This window comes from Girardinichthys multiradiatus, chromosome X, assembly GCF_021462225.1.
Source record: "Girardinichthys multiradiatus isolate DD_20200921_A chromosome X, DD_fGirMul_XY1, whole genome shotgun sequence".
Taxonomy (NCBI): Eukaryota; Metazoa; Chordata; class Actinopteri; order Cyprinodontiformes; family Goodeidae; genus Girardinichthys; species Girardinichthys multiradiatus.
The window spans coordinates 35,967,303-35,991,633 of record NC_061817.1 but is presented as its reverse complement, the minus strand read 5'-3'; the positions used below and the strand labels follow the sequence as shown (position 1 = coordinate 35,991,633).

Genomic DNA, 24,331 nt, shown 5'->3' with positions numbered 1-24,331 from the left:
GGTTATTGTCTGATCTGTGAAGATCACTGACCGTCCTCGCTCACCAGCAGTGCACAATGCTCTCCTCACACTGGCCTGTTTAGCTTGGAGCGCTGCCACAGTCTCATTATTAAAACAACTGTATCCCACTCAGGCTTTGATGGCCTTTGTTTCCGCTGCAGCTGCCAGACATAATCCTCTAAAAGAAATATAATCAATCCTCTTCAAATCCACTTTTAAAGGTTGTCCGGATACTAATCACCCCATTCTGCTTCATTCACAGAAATAGCTGGTTGGAACCCACTCATAACATGCTTTTAAACAAGTGAAACATTAAGCTTTCCTTATGCAGCAACTTTATTAGTAGACACTGTGGTAGAGGTTGAACTTCTTTGATTTGAAGGAACCAAAAAGCTAAAATGGCAAACATTTTAGTGGGGAAATTCAATTCAAGTATCTTCCTTTAACAAGACAAAGGGTCACACAAGGTTAATGCAAAGTGTTCTTACTTTTGCAAAAAAATATATTTTATTTAAATTTCACACTTAAATCCTGCACTAAGGAAAAAAATCCATCCATCCATCCATCCATCCATCCATCTATCCATCTATAAAGTTATGTCCAACAGCAGTCTTCAATTTCATTTATACTCTAAGGAAACAAAATATTGTACAAAACCATCATGTAAGCGACAGTATTTTTATTTGTGCAGCAGAACATTAAATCTAAGGTAAGAAACTGTAAAACACAAACTGATAACCAATGAACACATGCTTAAAATATGTCTTTTTACAAAACAGGAAACTGCACTATATTTTGTGAACTGTCACTGGTGAACGTTTTGGACAGAAAAGAGGACTCCATTTAAACTATAGGAGGAAGTAAAACCCAGGACTGTTGTGTTGGAATACTCAAAGCTTCAGTGTATGGTCCACCTGCCCTATTGTTCAAACTTTTATTCAGGATTTTTTATTTTTAAAATCTGATGATCCATGGCGTCAAAAGCTAAATATGGCAGTGCTGCTTCTTGTGCCTAATCCTTGACCCATCCTTGTGTACGAGGAGCAGCACGTTTGTACCTCTACCGGCGGATGCCCATGTAAAGGAGAAAGGCTTCTCGTCAAGGACAGAGCTACGGTATATAAACAAAGGGACAACTGCTTTGTTCTTGCACTCTGTAGCGACTACTGTGCAGCCTTTCTGAAAACCTTGAGGCAACTTGAGTGTTTCAGTTCCCATTCTGATAACTTGCAGTTTGGTAAGTATAGCAATGCTTTTCCATGCATGAAATAATCTATGTGCTGCTGAAGGTGTGGCGTTTGATCCAGCAGAAGAAAATGAGCTCTGATGGGGAAATGGCAGTTTTCGGCCCAGCAGCCCAGTACCTGCGCAAGTCAGAGAAGGAGCGAGCTGAGGCTCAGAACCGCCCGTTTGACAGCAAGACGGCATGCTTTGTAAGCGATGAAAAGGAGCTGTATGTGAAGGCTGAGATCCAGGACAAAGTTGAGGGCAAAGTCACCGTGAAGACCATTGATGATAGAGTAGGTGAACAGCAGGAATACACTGAAACACACCTCTGAATATGATCTATTACTTCTGCCAGAGCACGTTGTGTTTTCTGATCTTATCTACATTTAAATGTCTTTTCCAGACTTTAACTGTCAAGGAGGACCAGGTGTTTCCAATGAATCCCCCGAAGTTTGATAAGATTGAGGACATGGTGATGATGACGCACCTCAATGAACCTGCAGTGCTCTTCAACCTGAAGGAGCGATATGCAGCCTGGATGATCTACGTAAGTCACACATAAAATAGATGATTTTTCTCTGTGAAGACAGAAGGATTTAACTGCAAATATAACTGCAAGAAAACCTGTTAGTGAGGTTTAAAATGTTTTCCCATGCAACCCCATAATGAATTAGTTTTACAAACTGCTCTGAAAGCAGCTAAATCCATCTTTTTACAACTACAGATCAAAAAATCTAAAAATTGAAGTCATTTCAGTAAAAATATGTAAATAGTGCTGGATTAGAATGTATGCAATTGACTTTGGATCTGTCTATATGATCAGATTAAATGGAGTATATATTTTTGGATTTTGTGTGTTTTATTGTAAAGAACATTTCATGAAATCTTTATAGTGCATGTATGACATTCATAGATGTAGTAATATCTTTACAACAAATGCAATTTACAAGGCAAAAATATCTGATTTATAACAAAAAATATAAAATCAGATCAAACCAATACAATATATTGTTCTGGTTTACAAATGGACAGATTTAAATTCAACTGCATACTTTTTCCTTTCCCGCAATGATTAGCCTAAATATTCATCATATGCTAATGATGCCATTACTGGTATTCTGGTATCAGCCAGAATGAACTGTCTGTCGCTGCTGTCCTCCATCGCTTTTAGTGATTTGTACTGAAGTGGACATGAATAAAAATGTTTCTTCAGCTAATCAGAAGTGGAAGTAATTTCTGAAAAGGTCAAGTAAGACTAATGAGCTTCAGATTTTATGTAGGAACACATTTTTTGCAGAGCAGCATTTACTGAACCTCTGTTCCCTATCGAATCATTTGCAGAAAAAAGTCATGCATGTTTTCAGTTCTGGTTTTGTATACCGTACTAAATGTTCTCAAAGGAAAAATTATCATACAAGAAAATGTGTTAATAAGCTAGCCTTCTATCTCAATTTAACCCTCAATAGTGAATTTTAGGACTTTGGTATCTCTACTGGTGTACATTGCAAATGTAACACCAGAAGATTAACCTAGCAGGCTCGATAGGAACAGATTTATGAAGCAAACTACTTCAAACTGGATGAAAAAGTATAACTGACCATAAACTAAGGCTGCAAATGATGCAAGGAAATGTTAAACATCCTCGGTGATTAGAGGCCAGAATGCAGGTGAAAATCACAAAGAGGTGCAAAGCAACAGAGACAATAAATACAAAGACGATGAAAAATTATAACACACAATACTAGTAAAAATAATAGTAAAAAAAGTGATATATTGCATTATATAGTGTTATTTCATGTCATCAGGTTGTTTCTATTGTACTGTAAAGTTTTTATTTTCGTATTGCCTGGTATTGTATTATATTCTGTGTCATACATCATGATATCATGTCATACTATAACACACTCTGTCATGTTTATTACGTTACACCCTGCATCATATCATACTGCATAGTATTGTATCATGTATCATATATCATGTGTTATTTCATATCACATATCTTACTACATTGTATCATATTGTATCATTTCATTTCATATTGTGTTGCATTTTTTATAGTATCACAGTATGTTGTATCCAGTCATTCCATATAGTATTATATTTTATTGATCACATTGAATCATATAATTTCATATAGTATTGTGTCATTTTATTTTGTTCATATCATACTGTATGGCATTCTGTTATTCAATTAAATTCAATCTATTCATAGAGCACCAGTTCACAACAAGTCATATTAAGGAACTTCACAAGAACAAATAGGTCAAATCAGCTTAATCCAGTCATATAGATATATTTCTACTTTTGTAATATATTCTATTTATATAAAGAAGCCCCGATAATTGCATCAATCCTTCATCATGTACTCATAGTCCATGGTATTACTCTGTGTTGTATTGTATCATGTAATGTTGAAAAAGGTGTAAAACACCTTTAAAGAAGCACAAATTGATTAAAAATAATTTGTTCAACTGCTAAAAAAAACACAGAAAAGCTCAAAATATATCCAGAAATCTGTATAAAAAGTTATTTCACTGCAAGATGTTGATGCTTTTAATTTTATGTATGTTCAGTCTTGGTTTTATGTAAGAGATTACACATGGATTATTGAATTCAATTCAATTCAATTCAAAAATACTTTATTAATCTCAAAGGGAAATTAAATGTTGTTGTAGCTCATTATGAAGGTTTCTTCAAAGAGCCGTTGTAGATGCTGATGGCTGTGGGCAGGAAGGATCTCCTGTAGCGCTCCGTCTTACAGCAGATCTGAAGAAGCCTCTAACTGAAGACGTTCTGTTGTTGTAGGACAGTCTCATGAAGAGGATGCTCAGGGTTCTCCATAATGTTCTTCATTTTATGAAGAATCCGTCGTATATGTGCTCTGATTATTTTATATTGAATTCTGTATGACTTTTACCCACTGTGTGACACTTTTAAAATGTGTTTTCCATGCAGACCTACTCTGGACTCTTCTGTGTGACCGTTAACCCTTACAAATGGCTGCCAGTCTACAACCCTGAGGTGGTCCGGGCCTACAGAGGCAAGAAGAAGATGGAGGTTCCTCCTCACATCTTTGCCCTGTCTGACAACGCCTACCAGTTCATGCTCACTGGTAATCCAACAACAAAACCAGCACAAAAAGTTAAAGAATTCTTGTTTGTTTGTAACAAATATCCTGTCCAGGAGTGATGCTGAAAAACTAGTCCATGCATTTGTTACTTCAAGGCTGGACTATTGTAATTCTTTACTATCAGGATGTCCACAAAATGCAGTTAAAAGCCTTCAGCTGATTCAAAATGCTGCAGCAAGAGTTCTGATGAAAATTAAAAAGAGAGATCATATTTATCCTACTTTAGCTTCCCTTCATTGGCTCCCTGTTAAATCCAGAATAGAATTTAAAATTCTCCTCCTCACATATAAAGCCCTTAATGATCTAGCTCCATCATACATCAGAGTTCTGATTGGTCCATATGTTCCTAACAGAGCACTTCGTTCTCAGACTGGTGGTTTACTGGTGGCTCCTAGAGTCTCTAGAAGTAGAATGGGAGGCAGATCTTTTAGTTATCAGGCTCCTCTCCTGTGGAACCAGCTCCCAGTTTTAGTTCGTGAGGCAGACACCCTGTCTACTTTTAAGGCTAGGCTTAAAACTTTCCTTTTTGATAAAGTTTATAGTTAGAGTAGCTTAGGCTATCCTGAGCTATCTGTGTAGTTATGCTGCTATAGGTTTAGGCTGCTGGAGGACAAAATGACCACTTTCACCCTCTTCGCTACATTCTCACACTACTCTCCAATTTTGCATTATTTGCTGTTATTTCAGCTTTTAACCTTGTTCTCTCTTTTCTCTTCCTAGAAGCTACACCTGGCCTGGCTCTGTGTCTACCTGGGACACCTTTCTGGAGAGGGGCATTGTCCAAGCTTCTGCTGGCAACAACTTAATGTTCACCCTCTACCGATGATCCACATGGTCCTGTCTTTCAGTGTTTAACCCTTTCTCTCTCCTAGACATGGCGATTGACTGAGCTTTTACTGTAACTAATTATATGTGCTCTCTTTCAGACTCTAACCTTGAAAACTGGCTCAGAGTTTATCTGTTCTTTCTTTCTAGGTGAAACGACTAAAGGAGCTACATCCATTAACATTTACTTTTCCATCCCATAGAAAGTACTCCTGGATCAGTGCTTCTTTGTTCTTTTTGTGTCTCTGCTCTGTTCTCTCAAACCCCCAGTCGGTCGTGGCAGATGGCCGCTCACACTGAGCCTGGTTTTGCTGGAGGTTTCTTCTTGTTAAAAGGGAGTTTTTCCTCTCCACTGTCGCTACATGCATGCTCAGTATGAGGGATTGCTGCAAAGTCAACGCCAGTGACTGTCCACTGTCTACATGCTCATCCGGGAGGAGGGAATGTTGCAAGTCACTGACTGGATGCAATCTGCTGGGTTTCCTTAGACAGAAAAATGTTTTATCCAATTTGAATAAATAACTGAATCTGACTGCACTGTTCAATGGTTAGGATTAATAGGAATGTATGTACCTGTCTTTATGAAGTGCCTTGAGATGACATGTGTTGTGAATTGGCGCTATATAAATAAACTGAATTGAATTGAATTGAACATCCCTGTCCTCTGGTTTTAGATCGTGTGAATCAGTCAATTCTCATCACGTAAGTTTATTTAAGAGGGATGATTTTCTATTTTTGAGGCCACCGTGATAAATAGAGCTGAGTTTTGAATGTTTATTCTCAGTGGGGAATCTGGTGCTGGGAAAACCGTCAACACCAAGCGTGTCATTCAGTACTTTGCCACGATCGCCGTGGCAACAGACAAGAAAAAGGAGACCAATTGCAAAATAAAAGTGAGCACATAGAGACAGTTCTTTTGTTTTAATGAAAGCAAGGCGGGAGGGGTGTTAACACATTCACATGTTGACTCTTCATCAGGGGACTCTGGAGGATCAAATCATCCAGGCCAACCCACTGCTGGAAGCTTTTGGGAATGCCAAGACTGTAAGGAATGACAACTCGTCTCGCTTTGTGAGTCAGCCCGCTAGCTTTACTTTGATTAAACTGGAGTTTGATCAGCTTAAGATAACTCACCTTTTCATTTGTAGGGTAAATTCATCCGAATACACTTTGGCACGACTGGCAAACTGGCATCTGCAGACATCGAAACATGTGAGGTTATATTAAAAAGGACAGATGTGAATACAGTATGCTGCTTTGAAGCAGAAAATCTTCATGTTTTTCTTTTTTCTTAAAGATCTACTGGAAAAATCAAGAGTGACATTTCAGCTCAAAGCTGAGCGCAGTTATCACATATTTTACCAGCTCACATGCAACAAGAAGCCTGAACTTATCGGTAATGTTTTTCCTTCTTATTTGTCTCATTTTTTGTAATTTGTACAAACACTTGAACAGGATTTTCCATTCTTCAGATTTGCTTCTCATCACCACCAACCCGTATGACTTTGCCTTCATCAGTCAGGGGGAAATCAGCGTGAAAAGCATCAACGATGCAGACGAGTTAGTGGCAACGGATGTGAGTTGATTCTATATAAACGCAGGGTGCTCTTTGCCAGGTTTCAGTAGCTTTACATGTTGCTTTGCCTTTTAACCTTTTTTATTTAAACACAGGAAGCCTTTGACATCCTGGGCTTTTTGGCTGATGAGAAAGCATCTGTCTATAAGCTGACTGGAGCTGTTATGCATTACGGCAACATGAAGTTCAAGCAAAAACAGCGGGAGGAGCAGGCCGAGCCTGATGGCACAGAAGGTCGGGATGATGAAGTGCAGTTTATGATAGATTGGTTTGAAAACAGACGTTTAATTTGTCTGTCTTTGCAGAGGCTGATAAAGCTGCGTATCTGATGGGCCTGAACTCTGCTGACCTCCTGAAAAACCTCTGCTATCCCAGAGTAAAGGTTGGAAATGAGTTCGTGACCAAAGGGCAAAATGTGCAGCAGGTATCATCAAAATCTCTTCTCGTCTTTTAGTGATTCTTTGTTTCCAGGAGTTGTTTTATTATTTTTTTATGTTGACCTTTTGCCAATAATTTTGTTGAGAGCAAATAGTTAAACATACAACATGAATAATTTCAAATTAAGAGCTGGGGGTAGAGGTTCAGAGGGGTCATAATCTGCACCTCGGCCACAATCTTTTTTTGCTTATTAACAAGCCTCTGGTATATTTTTCACCACTCTTCTTGAGTTCATTTCATTTGGTTGATTCCCTGACATAAACCTGCTGTTAAAATATAGTTCACACATTTTTGAATGGGTTAAAATTGATACTTTGTGAAGGACATACCTGAAGCTTATATGTCCTTTAGCACCCCTTGAGTTTTTAACAGGCTCGAGGGCAGAGGTTTTAGAAGGCTGTTATAGAGGCTTAATGCCACCAAACCAGTTTTGTATGTTTGAAATCACTGTCCTGTTCGAACACCAAGTATCCATGTTTCAACCACGTGACCCTAACTTGACTGATATTTGCTAATGCCCATTTGAACAAGACAAATGCATCCTGGAGAAAAGATCTATGGACAGACGGGCCAAAATTGAGCTGTTTAGCCACAGTGACAAGAGGTTTGTCTGGAGAAGTCAAAGTGAGGCTGAAGAACTGACCCTTTGAGAAGGGTCAAGCATGGTCACGGCAGCATCATGCTGTGGGCTGTTTCACTGCCAGTGATCCTGGTGTGTTACAAAAAGTAAATGGAATACTGAAAAATGAGGGAAAAATGTGTTGCATTGGTCTGAAAGTTTAAACTTGGTCTTGAGTCAAAACTTTCATTTCATCTTTCCACCATCTTTAGGTATATAACTCCATCGGTGCTCTCGCCAAATCGGTCTATGAGAAGATGTTTTTGTGGATGGTCTTACGAATCAACCAGCAGCTCGACACCAAACAATCTCGACAACATTTTATCGGAGTCTTGGACATTGCTGGCTTTGAGATATTTGATGTAGGTGTTTGGGATTTATCCGTATGTTTCCCAGAACATAACTTTATACACTGTGACTTAATTTAAATATGATCTTCATCCTTTGTGTTCAGTACAACAGCATGGAGCAACTCTGCATAAATTGTACCAACGAAAAGCTGCAGCAGTTTTTCAACCACCACATGTTTGTGCTGGAACAAGAAGAGTATAAAAAGGAAGGGATTGAATGGGAGTTTATTGACTTTGGTATGGATCTGGCAGCCTGCATTGAGCTCATTGAAAAGGTAATGGCAAATCTTGTGTATTACACCGAAGAGCTTCGCAAGCTTTGTCATGCTATTTATAGGAATGTTTTGTTTTTAAGCCTATGGGAATCTTCTCCATCCTTGAAGAGGAGTGCATGTTTCCAAAATCATCAGACACTTCTTTCAAGAACAAACTGTACGACCAACATCTTGGCAAGAACAACTGTTTCTTGAAGCCCAAAGTGGTCAAAGGGAAGCCTGAAGCTCACTTCACTTTGGTGCACTATGCTGGGAATGTTGACTACAACATCACTGGCTGGCTTGAAAAGAACAAGGACCCGCTCAACGAGTCGGTGGTTCAACTTTATCAAAAGTCATCAAACAGAATATTGGCAATGTTGTATGCAAGCTTCTCTGGAACTGATGGTTAGTGGATTTATCATTTGGTTTGTTATCTCCTTAATGCTATAGTATATTTCATAAAATAATCTGGGAAAATCTAACATTTTGTTTGATATTTGTTATTAACGCAGATGCAGCTGGAGGGGGATCTAAGAAGGGATCCAAAAAGAAGGGAGCGTCCTTCCAAACAGTATCAGCTCTGTTCAGGGTAACAACATTCCCAACCAATCCTGTGCTTTACACCAGTCTGAAATTCAGAAATAAGATTAGAATAAAGACACCTGAATTTTCTAATAGGAGAATCTTGGGAAGCTCATGACCAATCTGAGAACTACTCATCCTCACTTTGTGCGCTGCTTGATACCAAATGAAACCAAAACACCAGGTAATTCTGTGGTTTTTGTGTTAGACACAAACTGAGTCTGTTTCTGGTGGAGGTCTCTTCCTGTTAAAAATAAGTTGTTCCTTTACACTTCTGCCCTGTCCATGCTTAGGAGGAGGTATGTCTATATGATTACACTGTATTGGACTGACTTAATTATCAGTCAGTCATTTTCTACCGCTTCTTCCATAGTGGGTCGTGGGGATGCTGGTGCCTATCTCCAGCAGTCTGTGGCCGGGAGGTGGGGTACACCCTGGGCAGATTGCCCGTCCATCGCAGGGCAACACAGACACACACAGGACAAACAACCATGCACACACTCATTCACACCTAAGGGCAATTTAGAGAGACCAATTAACCTAACAGTCATGTTTTTGGACTGTGGGAGGAAGCCGGAGTACCCGGAGAGAACCCACGCATTCACGGGGAGAACATGTAAACTCCACGCAGAAAGACCCCCGGCCGGGTGACTTAATTATATGTTTCTTAATATACACTACCGGTCAAACGTTTTAGATACACTTTCTCACTTAATGGGTCTCTTTATTTTTCTGACTGTTTACATTGTAGTTTCTCACCAGAGGCAACAAAACTGTGAATGAACACACATGAAACTATGTAGTAAATAAAAACATATTTATATTTTAGATTCTTCCAAATAGCTACTCTTTGCTATGATTACTGCTTTGCTCTCTTAACGCTCTCTCCATGAGCTTCATGAGGTGGTCACCTGAAATGGTTTTCCAGAGAGTCTTGAAAGAACTTCACAGAGGTTCATTGAGAGAAGGTCAAAGGTTAATATTTCAGTCATCACAGCAAAGGGCGACTACTGTAAGGAATCTAAAATATAAACATATTTAAAGTTCTTTTACAATTTTCCGTTTGCTACATAATTCCATGTGCGTTCATTCACTGCTTTGATGCCTTCATTGAGAATCCAGGTACAATGTAAATAGTCCAAAACATAAAGAAAACCATTAAATGAGAAAGGCGTTCTAAAACTTTTGACCTGTAGTGTAAATTATTTGTTATGTAAAGGGAATGAGGTGACAGCTGTTAACTTAAACTGGCGGAAAGTAAATAAGCTGAACTGACTTTTTTCCATATTAAGAAGACAGGAAATAATCTCTCTTGAATTAGGTGAAATGGAGAACCAGCTGGTTATACACCAGCTTCGATGTAATGGTGTTCTAGAAGGTATTCGGATCTGCAGGAAAGGATTTCCAAGTAGGATCCTATATGGAGATTTCAAACAGAGGTAAATAAATTGCCACATCTAAACATTGCTTAAGGTAAAGCCTCATACTCAGATCAAAATTCCTTTCTCAGATACAGGATTCTTAATGCCAGCGCAGTTCCGGAGGGACAGTTCATGGATAACAAGAAAGCTGCAGAGAAGCTGCTGAGCTCAATTGATGTGGACCATACGCAGTACAAGTTTGGACACACTAAGGTTTTTGTTTTTGTTTGTTTAACAATAAAAATACTGAGAGAAAATAACCAATACAGAAATAATGGTCTCTAATTTCAGGTGTTCTTTAAAGCCGGCCTGCTGGGTGCTTTGGAAGAGATGAGAGACGAGCGTTTAGCCCAGGTTGTGATGTCTGTTCAGGCTTTGTGTCGCGGATACCTCGTACAAATGGAGTATCAGAAGATGGTGGCCAGAAAGTAAACATGTTAACTGCTTTTAAGCATGAAGGCGAAACACATACACACATAAAAACATACAATGTATTCTCACAAGGGGCACCAAAGCACCACTCTTCCTATTAAACAGACAGAAATACAAACAGGAATGGCCTCAAACAAATCCCTAACAGTCATTGTGTAAAACTGAAAGTCATATCCAAAGTTTGTTGAACCACGATTGGGAGAACCTTCTAGTGGCCACACATGCACATTTTACAGTTTTTATTTCAGAGATGACAGAAGGTAAGAAAGCTTTCGAAAAGAAAGTCAGAGCTGAAAAGAATAGGAATGAATTTGAGTTTGAGTGCGCATACTCTGAACTTTGGGTTGATTTAATAAAAAAAATGTAAGTCCTACAGCATTAGGAGACACACTGAAAATATAGAAAAATACCTTTGAGATGATATTTAGATTATACAAGCAGAAATGAATTTATTGCCATGACAGTGGTTTAAATCAAAAGGTTGTGTTTCTATAGCCGGCTGGGCTTTCTCAATCCTTTCACCTAGATTCTATTATATTGTTTTTTGCTAATTTTACACACACTGTATAATGTACTGCTACCTAAAGTAATAGGAGAAAATTATTGATCGAGTCCTAAATTTTAATCAATTGTTTTCTATGGGTTCTTACAAAACTATGAAGCAAAAAGCAGACTGAAATGTCTATACAAATAAACAATATAGTTAAACACACTTTGCTTTGTTTTAGATTTAATCTTATTTATTTAAAGTTCAAACAGAAAGAGATAAACATATCTATTTAGAACTATGCAGAACTTTGGTAATTCTGCTCCAAATAGTTTTAAAACTGTGCACACAATTATTTTATCCCATACATAAATATAGGTTTGCATGTTTGCTTTAATTAAAAATATGATCCTAAAGACATTTTAGCAAATCCATGTAAGAATATAGAAATTCATAAATAAATACATAAAGTTTAAACACGTTAGAATGTAAATGTAGATTAACTACCTTTTATGTGAGATAAAAGTAGGCTAATGTCAAGCTAGATAGCAATTAGTTAGCATAACTTAGCATAAAGACTGGAGGTAGAATGCAGTGACAGCTAATGTCTCTGTCTTTCAAGCAAACAAAGCTGCTTAGCTTAGCTTAGTTTAGCTTAGTTTAGCTTAGCTTAGTTTAGTTTAGCTTAGCTTAGCTTAGTTTAGCTGAGCTTAGTTTAGCTTACTTTAGCTTATTTTAGCTTAGCTTAGCTTAGATTAGTTGAGCATAAAGACTGAAGATAGTAGATGGATTTACCAGGGCTGTTTTCTGTGTTTCTACCCGTATTTGTCAGATTTTTTCCTGCATCCCACAGTGGAAACACTCCTCTAAACTAATAAGTCTGTTTAGTGAAAAGGTATCTGCTTGTAAAACATTCTCAAAAGTGACATGTCCAGTGTAATGATTTTACCAAAGTTGAAAGAAAAACTGACAACAACCAAATGTAGAGCTCTTGAGATAATACGTTTCCTGTGTTACATGGTAAAAACAAAAATTCAGGTTTAAAATGTAATTTAAATGTGTTTATTTTATCCTCATTAGCTCTTTAAATGTGTAATCTGTAATGTTACTGAAGACATCAATAAAATGGCTGAGGCAGATGTTTTACTCCAACAGGGAGGCCATCTACACAATCCAGTACAACTTCCGCTCTTTCATGAACGTTAAGCACTGGCCATGGATGAAGATGTATTTCAAGCTAAAACCTCTTCTGAAGAGTGCAGAAGCAGAGAAGGAGATGGCCCAGATGAAGGTGGATTTCACTAAACTCAAGGAGGACCTGGCGAAATCAGAGAACCGGAGGAAGGAGCTTGAGGAGAAGATGGTCTCGATTGTACAAGAGAAGAACGATCTACTGCTTCATGTCCAAGCAGTAGGTTAAACCAAAGAGTGTGTTATATTCTGCTATGATTTATTTTCTCTGGTACTGATACGCAAACTGGATTTCAGGAAGCTGACAACCTACTGGATGCAGAAGAGAGATGTGAAGGGCTCATCAAAAGCAAAATTCAGCTAGAAGCCAAACTGAAGGAGGTGATGGAGAGACTAGAAGATGAGGAAGAGGTCAACGCTGAGCTGACAGCCAAAAAAAGAAAGCTGGAAGACGAGTGCGCTGAACTGAAGAGGGACATCGACGACTTGGAGCTCACCTTAGCCAAAGTCGAGAAGGAGAAGCACGCTGTAGAAAACAAGGTTGGCAGATAAATTACAATTGGATCAAGTACCTCAGGAAGACAATAACATTGTCCTTCTAATCCATGACTAGGTGAAAAACCTGACTGAGGAACTCCAGAGTCAAGATGAAAACATGTCCAAACTGTCCAAAGAGAAGAAAGCTCTGACAGAAGCTCATCAGCAAACACTGGACGATTTGCAGTCAGAGGAGGACAAAGTAAATTCTCTGACCAAAGCTAAAACCAAACTGGAACAGCAAGTAGACGATGTGAGTTGCTCAGAACAACAAAGATTATCGTGGTTTTCATGTACCTTTAAATGACTCTAAAAGTTCTTAATTGTAGCTGGAAGGTTCTCTGGAACAAGAGAAGAAGGTCCGCATGGATCTGGAGAGAGCCAAGAGGAAGCTGGAAGGGGATCTAAAACTTGCTCAGGAATCCATCATGGATCTGGAAAATGACAAACAGCAGCTAGATGAAAAGCTAAAAAAGTAAGATGTTAATGTTGTCCCCTTTAATGACCCCCCCCCCCCACATGATGTTGCATTTGGAGTTCAAAACATACACTTCTCAAAATAAAATGTGATTATATTTCATGCTAATGAACAGTGAGGTTTGGTTCATTTTGCAGAAAAGATTTTGAGTTCTCACAGCTGCAGAGAAAGATAGAAGATGAACAAGCAGTCAACGGTCAGCTGCAGAAGAAAATAAAAGAGCTCCAGGTGAGAAAGATCACATCAGATGAACCGTTTTCTTTCTGTGTTTACAGCTTGCACTACATCTGTTGCTTGAGGCTGAACTGGATGCTGTCTGTGGATTCGTTTGTGAAAATTTGAATGCTTTAAATAAGTAATTTCCCACATTTTCCAAGTTTCATTTCGTCTTACGGTGTGGTCAAAACTGGCCCACCGTCATTGCTAAGCTCTCCTGCTTGAACTCTTTTGAAAACATCATGAGTTCAGTTTTGTCCGTCCGTCTGTCCAGCTCACTGGAAAACTGAGTCTGGAAAGTCAAGGTTGGAATATTAAATTCCGACAAGAGTGTAGGAAGCCTGTAAACTGAAGACATCCCTGATAGCAAATGGTAAACTACGTCAAAAGAAACATAATATTTAGCGTAGCGTTGCTTTAACTATTCTCAAGATGCTCTTTTGTTCATTTTGATGCTCTCAATGTTGACAGTGTTGCAACTACTGGTGAAGCATTGGTATTTAAGCATTTTTAATGGAAATCAAAGAAAACTTGTAGAGAAACACATACCAATTTAAAAACATATTAGGCGTAGCACACGTTGGGGCTAGGTGTCCTGGACCATGTGGTAGCCAGAGCAGAAGATTAAAATTTTACAGTGTGGAAATGAATTTCTTCAAGTCTTCATCCTGGGTGATTGTGATATTTTGGCTCTCTAACTAGCATTTTATAAAATTTTTAAAAAGGCTCGTATTGAGGAATTGGAAGAGGAGATTGAAGCTGAACGTTCAACTCGAGCTAAAGGGGAGAAGCAAAGATCCGATCTGTCCAGGGAGCTGGAGGAGGCCACCGAGAGGCTGGAGGAGGCTGGCGGAGCCACTGCCGCTCAGGTCGAGATAAACAAGAAGCGTGAAGCAGAGTTCCTCAAACTGCGTAGGGACCTGGAGGAGTCTTCGCTGCAGCATGAAGCCACAACCACCACTCTGCGAAAGAAACATGCAGACAGCGTGGCTGAGATTGGAGACCAGCTGGATAACATCCAGAGAGTCAGGCAGAAGCTAGACAAGGAGAAGAGCGAGTTGAGGCTGGAGTTGGACGACTTATCAAGTAACATGGAAACTTTGGCCAAAGCAAAGGTTGGTTGTGAACTTTAACATCTAATTTTCCCCTCCTAGTCAACAGGGAAGTAACATTTCCCTTTTTCAAACTTCAAGATTAATTTGGAGAAAATGTGCCATTCACTTGAAGATCAACTGAGTGAGGTGAATAGCAAAGAGGAGGAGCATCTGAGGCTCATAAATGATCTTTCAAGCCAGAAAGCTCGGCTAACGACAGAAAATGGTGAGATTTTATTCATTCCACTCTAACCTAGAGAAAAATCTGATATCCTCATAGATACACTGATCTCTACTAATCCACCAGGTGAGATGGCTCGCCATCTGGAAGAGAAGGAATCCTTAATGTTACAGCTGACCAGAGCAAAGCAAGGCTTCATTCAGCAGATTGAGGAGCTGAAGCGACTTCATGAGGAGGAGGGGAAGGTAAGGTCCTAAAAATAACCATAGGCACCTTATATAATATATTATCTTATTATATTATAGTGATAATAAGGTTTCTTGCTTTCTGCTCAGGCTAAAAATGCGCTGGCACACAGTTTGCAGTCAGCTCGTCACGACTGCGAGCTCCTGAGAGAGCAGTATGAGGAGGAACAAGAAGCCAAAGCCGAGCTGCACCGCTGCCTGTCCAAGGCCAACAGCGAGGTCGCTCAGTGGAGAAACAAATATGAGACCGATGCCATCCAACGGACCGAGGAGCTAGAGGAGGCCAAGTAGGAATAATGTCCACATCGGTTCACAACAAGGCACTTTGCGGGGATTCTTATGACACAGTCAATGTTTTTCCACAGGAAAAGGTTAGCTCTGCGTCTGCAGGATGCAGAAGAAGCCGTGGAGGCTGTCAACTCAAAGTGTTCCTCTCTCGAGAAGACAAAACAGCGTCTGCAGGGTGAGGTGGAGGACCTGATGATGGACATGGAGAGGTCCAACACTGCTGCTGCTGCTCTGGACAAGAAGCAGAGAAATTTTGACAAGGTTTGATAACACACACTAAGACATTTTGTCTACACATTATCCAAGTGACTTTTAGTATGCAAAAACAGCTAAAGAACAACGACACAGGTACAGTTATAAAATACTTGGTAGAGACCAGACAGACTCATTCCAGGCACACCTAGAATGGGAGTGGAGCTAAAGTGTCATCATATAGTTGCAGGAGCATCGTACCGTTAAAGCAGTGTGACCAGTACTTGATGTAGGTTGTTGCTGGTCACAAGGGGGGCCTTCATGAGGCTGAATAGTTTCACTGTAGAACTGCTTCAGATGCGGGGCACATTTTTTTACAACATGATGTATGTGGGTGTCCAGAAGTTAAGAAACTGGGCCGCTGTGAACCCGCTCATGATTTAAACAGTTATTGCTTTTCTGCTCGTCCACCTATTTTGGACCATTACTTTTTCACACCTAACTTGGTAATTCGCCTATTCTGTAACTGTAGAAAACACAAGAAAACATAAGAAAATACTTAAACATTGCCTGAATTAAAGTGAATAACCTGAGGTTCAAAGTGTTGCCAAAATGTGGTTCAAGAAAAACAGCGTTTAGATTTTTTCCAAGGTGATATTTGCCACTTTTTTACATTTATGAATCAATATGAATCACTCTACAGCTCTGTTTCAGCCATGTTCCTTAGTATTTGTCAAAGCCATGTAAACTTTATCCCTAAGATGTCAACCTGGAAGAACATGGTTTGCATAATGACCATGTTGTGAATTATAAACAGGAGGGGTTCCAGAGTGAGATGAAAGCCACATCCACTACTAGGTGAAAGAGAACAGTCTTTCTATGCTGGATTGCTGATTGTTAGTTGTTTTGTGTCAAGCCACCAGGAATGAGGAAAAGTCAAGATTCTAAGATCTGACCCTTGGCAAATTAAATTTCAGCTTAGTGAATCTACACTGTTCGCTCTAAAAAGAGTATTTGGGCTGTAGTTCATGTTCAGAACTTATCTACATTAATCTTACTTAATTGTTTCGGGTTAGTGATGACAACTTACTTTGATATGTTCAATAACTTAAAAGTCACACATTTTCATCTGAAAGTAACTTTTTATTTTCAGTTCAAGTGAACCAGTTGAGTTTAATGCAGCTTTAGTATCCTAACAGAAGTGTGTTAGGTGGTGCTTACAGATGATTTGATGTAAAAAACGCATAATATCCCAGCACTAGCTGGCATTTTTATTTAAAAAAACTACTTGTGACTATAAAAATCTAACTCTCATTGGGTCTGGTGCGGTGCTGGTGGTACAGGGGGTTACACGTGAACCATGTATAGGGGCCTTACTTCTCAGCACTGGCTTTCAGGGGATCAAATCCCAACATGTTGAGTTTGCTGTATTCCTCTTCCCAGCTCTCTCCCCCCCCAATTTCTTGTCAATCTACTTTAAAGAAACATTTAAAAATAAATGTCACTAGTGCCTAAAAAGATACCCTTAAAAAGTCTGACTGTCATCAAAACTGAATTTCTGACAGGGACCCAAGCTAATCTATTGGCTACTCAGAAGGCAGCTATGACAAAAGGCAATTTTTCACAACATAAACCAACCCTGTGATCAGCAGTTTTTGATTATAATTTATAGTTGTAAAACATCACTGGTAACAACCAGTCTGCATAAAAATCTGGGCTTCAACAAGGTTTTGCATTCTTTGTGGTTAAGTAAATGTCACACAGTAATGTATCATTTAAACATCCCATGTCAAGTTTCATTATGAGGTTTGAGCTGTTTGATGTGATTAAATAAGCATGAAAAACTCTTCCAAAATCTAGAATGATGTTGTCAAAAATATTAAGTATTTATAAACACTCACAACCCCACTTCAGGAGAAAACCAATATCCCTTCTGAGTTTAATGTTTTAAAGTAAGGGCTGCATGGTGGAACTGCTCCCTTGCAGGAAGAAGGTCTTGAGTTCGACTCCTGGAGGGGGTCTTTATGCATGGAGTTTACATGTTCTCCCCGTGCATGCGTAGGTTTTCTCCAGGTACTTTGACTTCCTCCCACAGTCCAAAAACATGACTGTTAGGTTAATTGCTCTCTTTAAATTGCTCTTAGGTGTGAATGGTTGTGTGTCCCTGTGTTGCCCTGCGATGGACTGGCGACCCATCCTGGGTGTACGTTTCCTCTTAGCTGTAGGCTGCTGAAGATAGGCACCAGCTCCCCTGTGACCCTGTATGGAAGAAGCGGGTCTAGAAAATGGGTGGATGGAAGTTGTGCAAAACTGTTAATGAATTTGTAATGTTCTCACAATATAATTTCAAATGTTTCTTTTATGCAATGGAGATTTCCTTTTTAGCCAACTTGAATTTCTGATTACCAAGAAAATATTTTATACCTATTATTAAAACTAAAATAACATGCTAAAACACACATTTAAGATAAATTTATATTAAAGCTGTATTTTAATATAGCGTGAGTAATAATGTACATTTAAATAATTAGTTTTTTTATTTGGGAAAAACTTAATATTTTGTGTTGGGTTTCCCTAAAAATTATTTAAAGGCGTTTGAATTCTTTATTTGAAAGAAATTAAATGAAAATGAAAAATGGAAAAATTCTTCATGTTGAACAAACAAATGAATTAACTTGAATAAACTTAATTCAGTGACTTGTTACCAGTTGAAGCAATTCATTTAAGTTGGATCTCTCGTTTTAGAGTGTCGCAGTATTTCAGTTTAGCTCTTGTTCACATATGGACATGGTTATGAATCAAATCAATGTTAGCAATATTATTACACATTTGAAATAAGACATTTTCCTTTAACCTTAGTAACTATGGATGAACACCTTTAGCCGTACCAGTGGTTTCAGCTAGTCCAGCCAACAGCTCCCCAATCAAAACCCTTAAGGGCAAAAAACTGAATTTGGAGAACCAAGAAGAAATGTTCTTGTCAACATGAGGCTCGGTCATCCTACCATGAAGGAATGATTTTAAACTTCTACACATTTCCATGAAACTGTGGTTTGTTGCTGCTGTCTTACCTGAAACTGATGGTTTTATTAGCCTGAGGCTTGCTGGTATAACTCCAGTTTCACCAAGAGTTTAGAAAACATTTGAGTCAAGCTGCAGTGAGAAAACTATAACTTCTGTATTGAAGGCTACTTCACAGAACTTCACCTTAACGATTTAGTTAAGCAACCTTGGTCTGTACAGATAAAAGCACTTTGCTTTAACAGTGACAGAAGTGCATTTGCTTCTGTGTGTACAGGTTGTGGCTGAGTGGAAGCAGAAATATAAGGAGGGTCAAGCAGAGTTGGAATCCACTCTAAAAGAGCTCCGGTCATTGGGGACTGAGAACTTCAAGATGAAGAATGTCTTTGAAGAATGCCTGGAGCAGCTGGAGACCCTCAAACGAGAGAATAAAAATCTGCAACGTGAGTAAAAAGCCTTATTTTTGGTTCATACCAATGCTTTGTTGGTGGCAGATAACAAATCACCAGATTTTCTTTTCATTGCAGAGGAAATAATGGACCTCACAGAACAGCTGGGAGAAACGGGCAAAGCCATCCATGAGCTTGAGAAATCCAAGAAGCAAGCTGAGCAGGAGAAGTTAGAGGCCCAGGCTGCTCTGGAAGAAGCTGAGGTGTGTTAGAAGAAAATCAATAGCCATAAATAATCATGTGACTTCTTCCACGCTCGACTGAAACCGCATCTCTTTTATGAACTCAGGCCTCATTAGAGCACGAGGACTCCAAAATCCTGCGGATCCAGCTGGAACTAAACCAGGTGAAGTCCGAGGTGGACAAGAAGATAGCCGAGAGGGACGAAGACATCGAACAGCTAAAGAGGAACAGCCAACGAATCATTGACACCATGCAGAGCAATTTGGACGCCGAGGTTCGGAGCAGGAATGACGCCCTTAGAGTGAAGAAGAAGATGGAAGGAGACCTGAATGAAATGGAGATCCAGCTGAGCCACGCCAACCGGCAAGCATCCGAGGCTCAGAAACAACTGAGGAACATACAAGTTCAGGTCAAGGTGCGATATCTGTTCAGAGCTAGTAAGGAACTAGATATATTTGCTTTAAAACCAGGTGGACTTGTTCTCCGTCATGTTCTAGATTTCTGAAAAACAAGCTTCCCCAACCAGCTTTTTATGTTGATTTTATATAAAAAGGTCAGACTGGCACCATCATGTCATCCATCCATCCATACAACACTATTAAGTTAACATAATATTAAAATAATGACACGTAAAACGTGCAGGAACCCTGATAAAATACAATCCAGCGATGCATCTTTTGATAATTCTTGCTGTTCAGGAGCTCCAGATTCACCTTGACGATGCCCTGAGGAGCAACAACGACTTGAAAGAGGAGGTTGCCGTGTCTGAGCGCAGAAACAGCCTCATGCAGGCTGAGATGGAGGAGATCCGCGCAGCTTTGGAACAAACTGAGAGGAGTCGGAAGCTCGCAGAGCAAGAGCTGCTGGATGCCAGTGAGAGAGTGCAGCTGCTTCACTCACAGGTTCAGTATTTTCATCCATCCAATACATTTTCCCTGTAGTCCTTCGTCAGGTGAGTATGGATTTGTAGTGATTGATTGGACTTCTGCTCCATGGCCCAAAGCTGTGGATCTGGCTCTGAGACCATAATACCAAGACTCTGCTAAACCAGAGAAAAGAACTGCTTTCGTCATGGAGTCTAGCAACCTTTTAAATATAGTGAGCGCCATGTTTAAATTTCCCAAGTTAGTTTTTTCTGCCAAATTTATGACAATAACAATGAAAACACTAAACCTTGACATGAAAAAAGTCAGAATAGTACTGAAGAAACATCAGCTGCCAAACAGTTTATTTGAATAGCACTTGTCTGTTCATGATCATTCTAGGTTTCCACGTAGAACATCCACCTTTAGGGATGTATATAGCTGAGGTTTGCACTGCCACTCAGGAACAGCATGATAGAAAACAAAAACTTTAATGGAACGCAGGCTTTTAGTGTCATAATGATATTGCACCGATCTGGTTCTCTGGCTGTAGAAAACTGGGTCATCATGGGGTCTTTCATCAAGATAATGATCGAAAAAATTTGGCCAAACCAACACAGAAATAGTTACCAAGACATATTTCAATTCAAAATTCAAAAATACTTTATTAATCCCAAAGAGAAATTGAATGTTGTTGTAGCTGGTATTATACAGGTTTCAACTTATAAAATCAATCACGTCATCTCTTTAAAGGCTAATATTGTTTTAAGGCATCTGAAATATCTATTCTGATTTATTCCGGTTTTCTTTCTGATGACTATAAGTTATACCAACTAATTTGTGTAAATGTTTTCTAGTTTAAAAATTTAATGTAACAAACGCTGTCTATTATAGAGAAAAGAAGCTGCAGGCTAAGTGAAAGATGGAAACGAAGGGATCACAGGATGCATCAAAGCATATGTCCCGAACTGTAATTTTTTACTAAACTTAAAACGAAGTGGATCAAATTAAAAGGTTATTTGCTGATGCATTAACAGACTGAAAAAGTGGGATATTTTGGTTTAATGCATTTGACAGAGAAAGAAAACGAAAATCTTGACATTGGGGTTAGAGTTGGGTTAGATTATTGGTCTGAGGCCAGTTTCAATCACTGGCTGATTACGTTTTTGCACAATTAAATGTTGATTGCTTACCCACCCCCTCGCACTTTTAAAAATACTTTCCTACTGCTTCACATGTCAATGAAGTATAGAAGCTAAAGTTAGTTAGACTTTTACCTCTGACCTATAAGCATTTATCACAATCAGTGTGTTCCTGCACACCAATGTCTGCTTATAGAATACCAGCCTGCTCAACAGCCGGAAGAAGCTGGAGGCTGACCTGTCTATGATTCAGGGCGAGATGGACGACAGTGTCCAGGCAGCGAGGAACGCTGAAGAGAAAGCTAAAAAGGCCATCACTGATGTAAGTTGATTTATATATGTATTTCACCCTGTGGAAAGCAGCTGGCTTTTGGCTTTTACACCCAACTTTTCAGGCTGCCATGATGGCTGAGGAGTTGAAGAAAGAGCAGGACACCAGCGCCCACCTGGAGAGAATGAAGAAGAACCTGGAGGCAACGGTGAAAGACCTGCAGCAGCGTCTCGATGAGGCTGAGAATTTGGCCATGAAAGGTGGGAAGAAGCAACTCCAAAAGCTGGAAGCAAGGGTAAATTATTTCAGATCTCCAGCCCTCTGGATGCACTATAATCTAAGAGATGGACAGTGGAGACTTCAGACATGTGAGCTGTTGATCTTCTTCTGCAGGTCCGAGAGCTTGAGAATGAGCTTGAAGCAGAACAAAGACACGGGTCTGACTCTGTTAAAGGTGTTCGCAAACTTGAGCGCAGGATCAAGGAACTAACATATCAGGTAAGAAGAACCTCTAATTTTAGAGAACTTTTCAAAAGATAAAAGATATGAGGATCCTTAATTTCCCTTCAAAACCACAAACCAGTCTGAGGAAGACAGGAAAAACATGATGAGGCTGCAGGAGCTGGTGGACAAACTCCAGCTGAAGGTTAAAGTGTACAAGCGCCAGGCTGAAGAGGCTGTAAGTAACCTATCACTATGTTCTGTCGGTTAAAGAGGCATTTGCGCAGATTTATTGTTATTTTTTTAAATTGAGTTGTACAGGAAGAGCAAGCCAACAACCATCTGACTAAACTGAGGAAGGTGCAGCACGAGTTGGAGGAGGCTGAAGAGCGGGCAGACATTGCTGAGTCGCAGATAAATAAAATGAAAGCAAAGAGTCGTGATTTGGGCAAGGTGTGGAATTCATATAGTACACCAAAGGTAAACTGTTATAAAGTTATGCAGTTACTTTATGTTTTTTCATTTTTTTTTCAGCCAAAAGACAGCGGAGAGTAGTCAACATGGGCTGCCATGAAGACAACAGATCCTTCTCTGTTTGAAACTGAGTTAGTTTGCAACATACTCCTAACCAAAGGTGTTTTTTGTTTTTAGTTAAAGTCATTTTGTGCAAAATTTAATCTGATAATGGATTATTTTAGACTTTATGCTGATTACAGTTGGAATAAGTGCTTTACTCCAATATGCCATCTATTGCAGAGGTATTTTTCTACCACCAGAGGGCACTAAAGCAGTGTACGTTCATATTTTACACATCCTGACTTTAAAGGTGGAGCAGTTATCTTCAGGAACTGCTTTCTGTGTGTGTCATAGTTGTTGTATGTTGCCTTAAATGCATTAAAATATACATATGAAAATGATGTATTATTTTTATACTTATTATATCACTGTAGAGACCCTAAACCAGAACCTACCTAACCCATCCATGCATGACCACAGCAGAGATACCTGAGTGTGGAAAGCCATGAAATTTTGAGGAGAGAAATGTGATGTAATTGAAGAATTTTATTCCAACAGTATCTTAGGATTTTAAGCCACTGGCAAATTGTTTGAAGGTGTTTACACTTCCGCTGGGACAATTGATTTTCCTAATGTTTAACAGTGTGACTGCTATTATAGTATCAGAGGTTTACAGCTTCATTAATTACAATTTTATAGCTGTAAATTGCATGTTAAATCCAACAAATTTATGTTCCACATTTTCAGGAGGTGATTTTATTTGTTTTAGAGTGTAATCGCAATGAAAATCACCACTGTAGACATCCGCTTTCTGTCTCTATTACCACAGAATCAGGTGAACACAGAGGCTTGTGTCAGCCACATTCATTCACCATTTTCACCATGTTAGGAATGATTTTACTTAGGTTTTAGAGGGTAACCATAGGAAAAAGATTCCTTGCTGTGAAATACCTCTTTGTTACCCTGATAAGAGTGGGTTCTCTTTCTCTGCTACCACAGACTCAGATGCACACAGAAATGTCTTCATTCAAATTCATTTAAAATGAAACAAAGTTAGTTTCAGATTTTCTAAAACTGTCAAGTCATTTTGCTTACTTTTTATCAATTAGTCAAGCTTTATTTATGAAGCGCTTTACACACCCAGAGTGACCAAGGTGCTGCACTGATCAATAAAATTAAAGAAATAAAAAATATGCAATTAGCAATAAAATAAATCTACACCAAAACTAACAGAATTAGAGCAGTTAAAACAATAAAAGATTAAATAAAAATATCTTAATAAAACCAGCCTGATACTTTGCATCAACTGGAATTAAAAGCCAAGTTAAAGAGTCTTTAAAAGAAACATAAAATCATTCAAAGTGATTATTTCACTTTGGGAGCCACACAGATAAAGTTTTGTCTCCTCATCTCACAAGACGAGTCCTAGGAACATCAAAAAGCAGCAGGTTACCCTCAGAGTTCTGCTGGTAACATACTCGTGTAAAAATGTATAGCATAACTGCTAATAAGAAACAAGAGTTCAGTTTTTTATCTGTAAAATTCAAAAAGATTGGAAAAATTCTATTTATGTTTTAGAGTGTAACCACAGTGACAAAAATCTATTCGGTCAAACAGTGTTTATATAAACTTCAACAAAAGCCTGACTTAATTCTTCATTCTGTGCATAAATGTACAAC

At 39.0% G+C, this 24,331-nt stretch overlaps 1 protein-coding gene across 1 annotated transcript; it reads left to right on the top strand.

Annotated features, from left to right (window-relative positions):
• The first annotated feature begins 735 nt into the window (after positions 1 to 735).
• LOC124862553 (myosin-4-like) lies at positions 736 to 23,051 on the top strand. Its single transcript, XM_047356534.1, has 40 exons — positions 736 to 1,237; positions 1,308 to 1,520; positions 1,631 to 1,774; positions 4,183 to 4,339; positions 5,857 to 5,884; positions 5,967 to 6,075; positions 6,161 to 6,253; positions 6,331 to 6,394; positions 6,480 to 6,578; positions 6,655 to 6,758; positions 6,854 to 6,992; positions 7,064 to 7,182; positions 8,028 to 8,177; positions 8,270 to 8,440; positions 8,521 to 8,827; positions 8,935 to 9,011; positions 9,101 to 9,188; positions 10,326 to 10,443; positions 10,515 to 10,638; positions 10,717 to 10,853; positions 12,500 to 12,755; positions 12,833 to 13,075; positions 13,149 to 13,325; positions 13,402 to 13,547; positions 13,688 to 13,778; positions 14,492 to 14,881; positions 14,960 to 15,086; positions 15,168 to 15,286; positions 15,377 to 15,573; positions 15,652 to 15,835; positions 19,065 to 19,230; positions 19,315 to 19,439; positions 19,526 to 19,834; positions 20,118 to 20,321; positions 21,621 to 21,746; positions 21,820 to 21,990; positions 22,089 to 22,193; positions 22,279 to 22,374; positions 22,458 to 22,589; positions 22,671 to 23,051. Exons 2-40 carry the CDS (start codon positions 1,317 to 1,319, stop codon positions 22,689 to 22,691), a joined length of 5,817 nt encoding a protein of 1,938 aa, XP_047212490.1. The 5' UTR covers positions 736 to 1,237; positions 1,308 to 1,316; the 3' UTR covers positions 22,692 to 23,051.
• The last annotated feature ends 1,280 nt before the right edge of the window (positions 23,052 to 24,331 follow it).

Excerpts from the sequence above, each read along its gene's own strand:
- LOC124862553 (XM_047356534.1), top strand. The coding sequence starts at position 1,317 with ATGAGCTCTGATGGGGAAATGGCAGTTTTCGGCCCAGCAGCCCAGTAC. Across the intron at positions 1,775-4,182 it reads ATGCAGCCTGGATGATCTAC|ACCTACTCTGGACTCTTCTG; the intron begins GTAAGTCACACA and ends TTTTCCATGCAG. Across the intron at positions 10,444-10,514 it reads TATGGAGATTTCAAACAGAG|ATACAGGATTCTTAATGCCA; the intron begins GTAAATAAATTG and ends TTCCTTTCTCAG.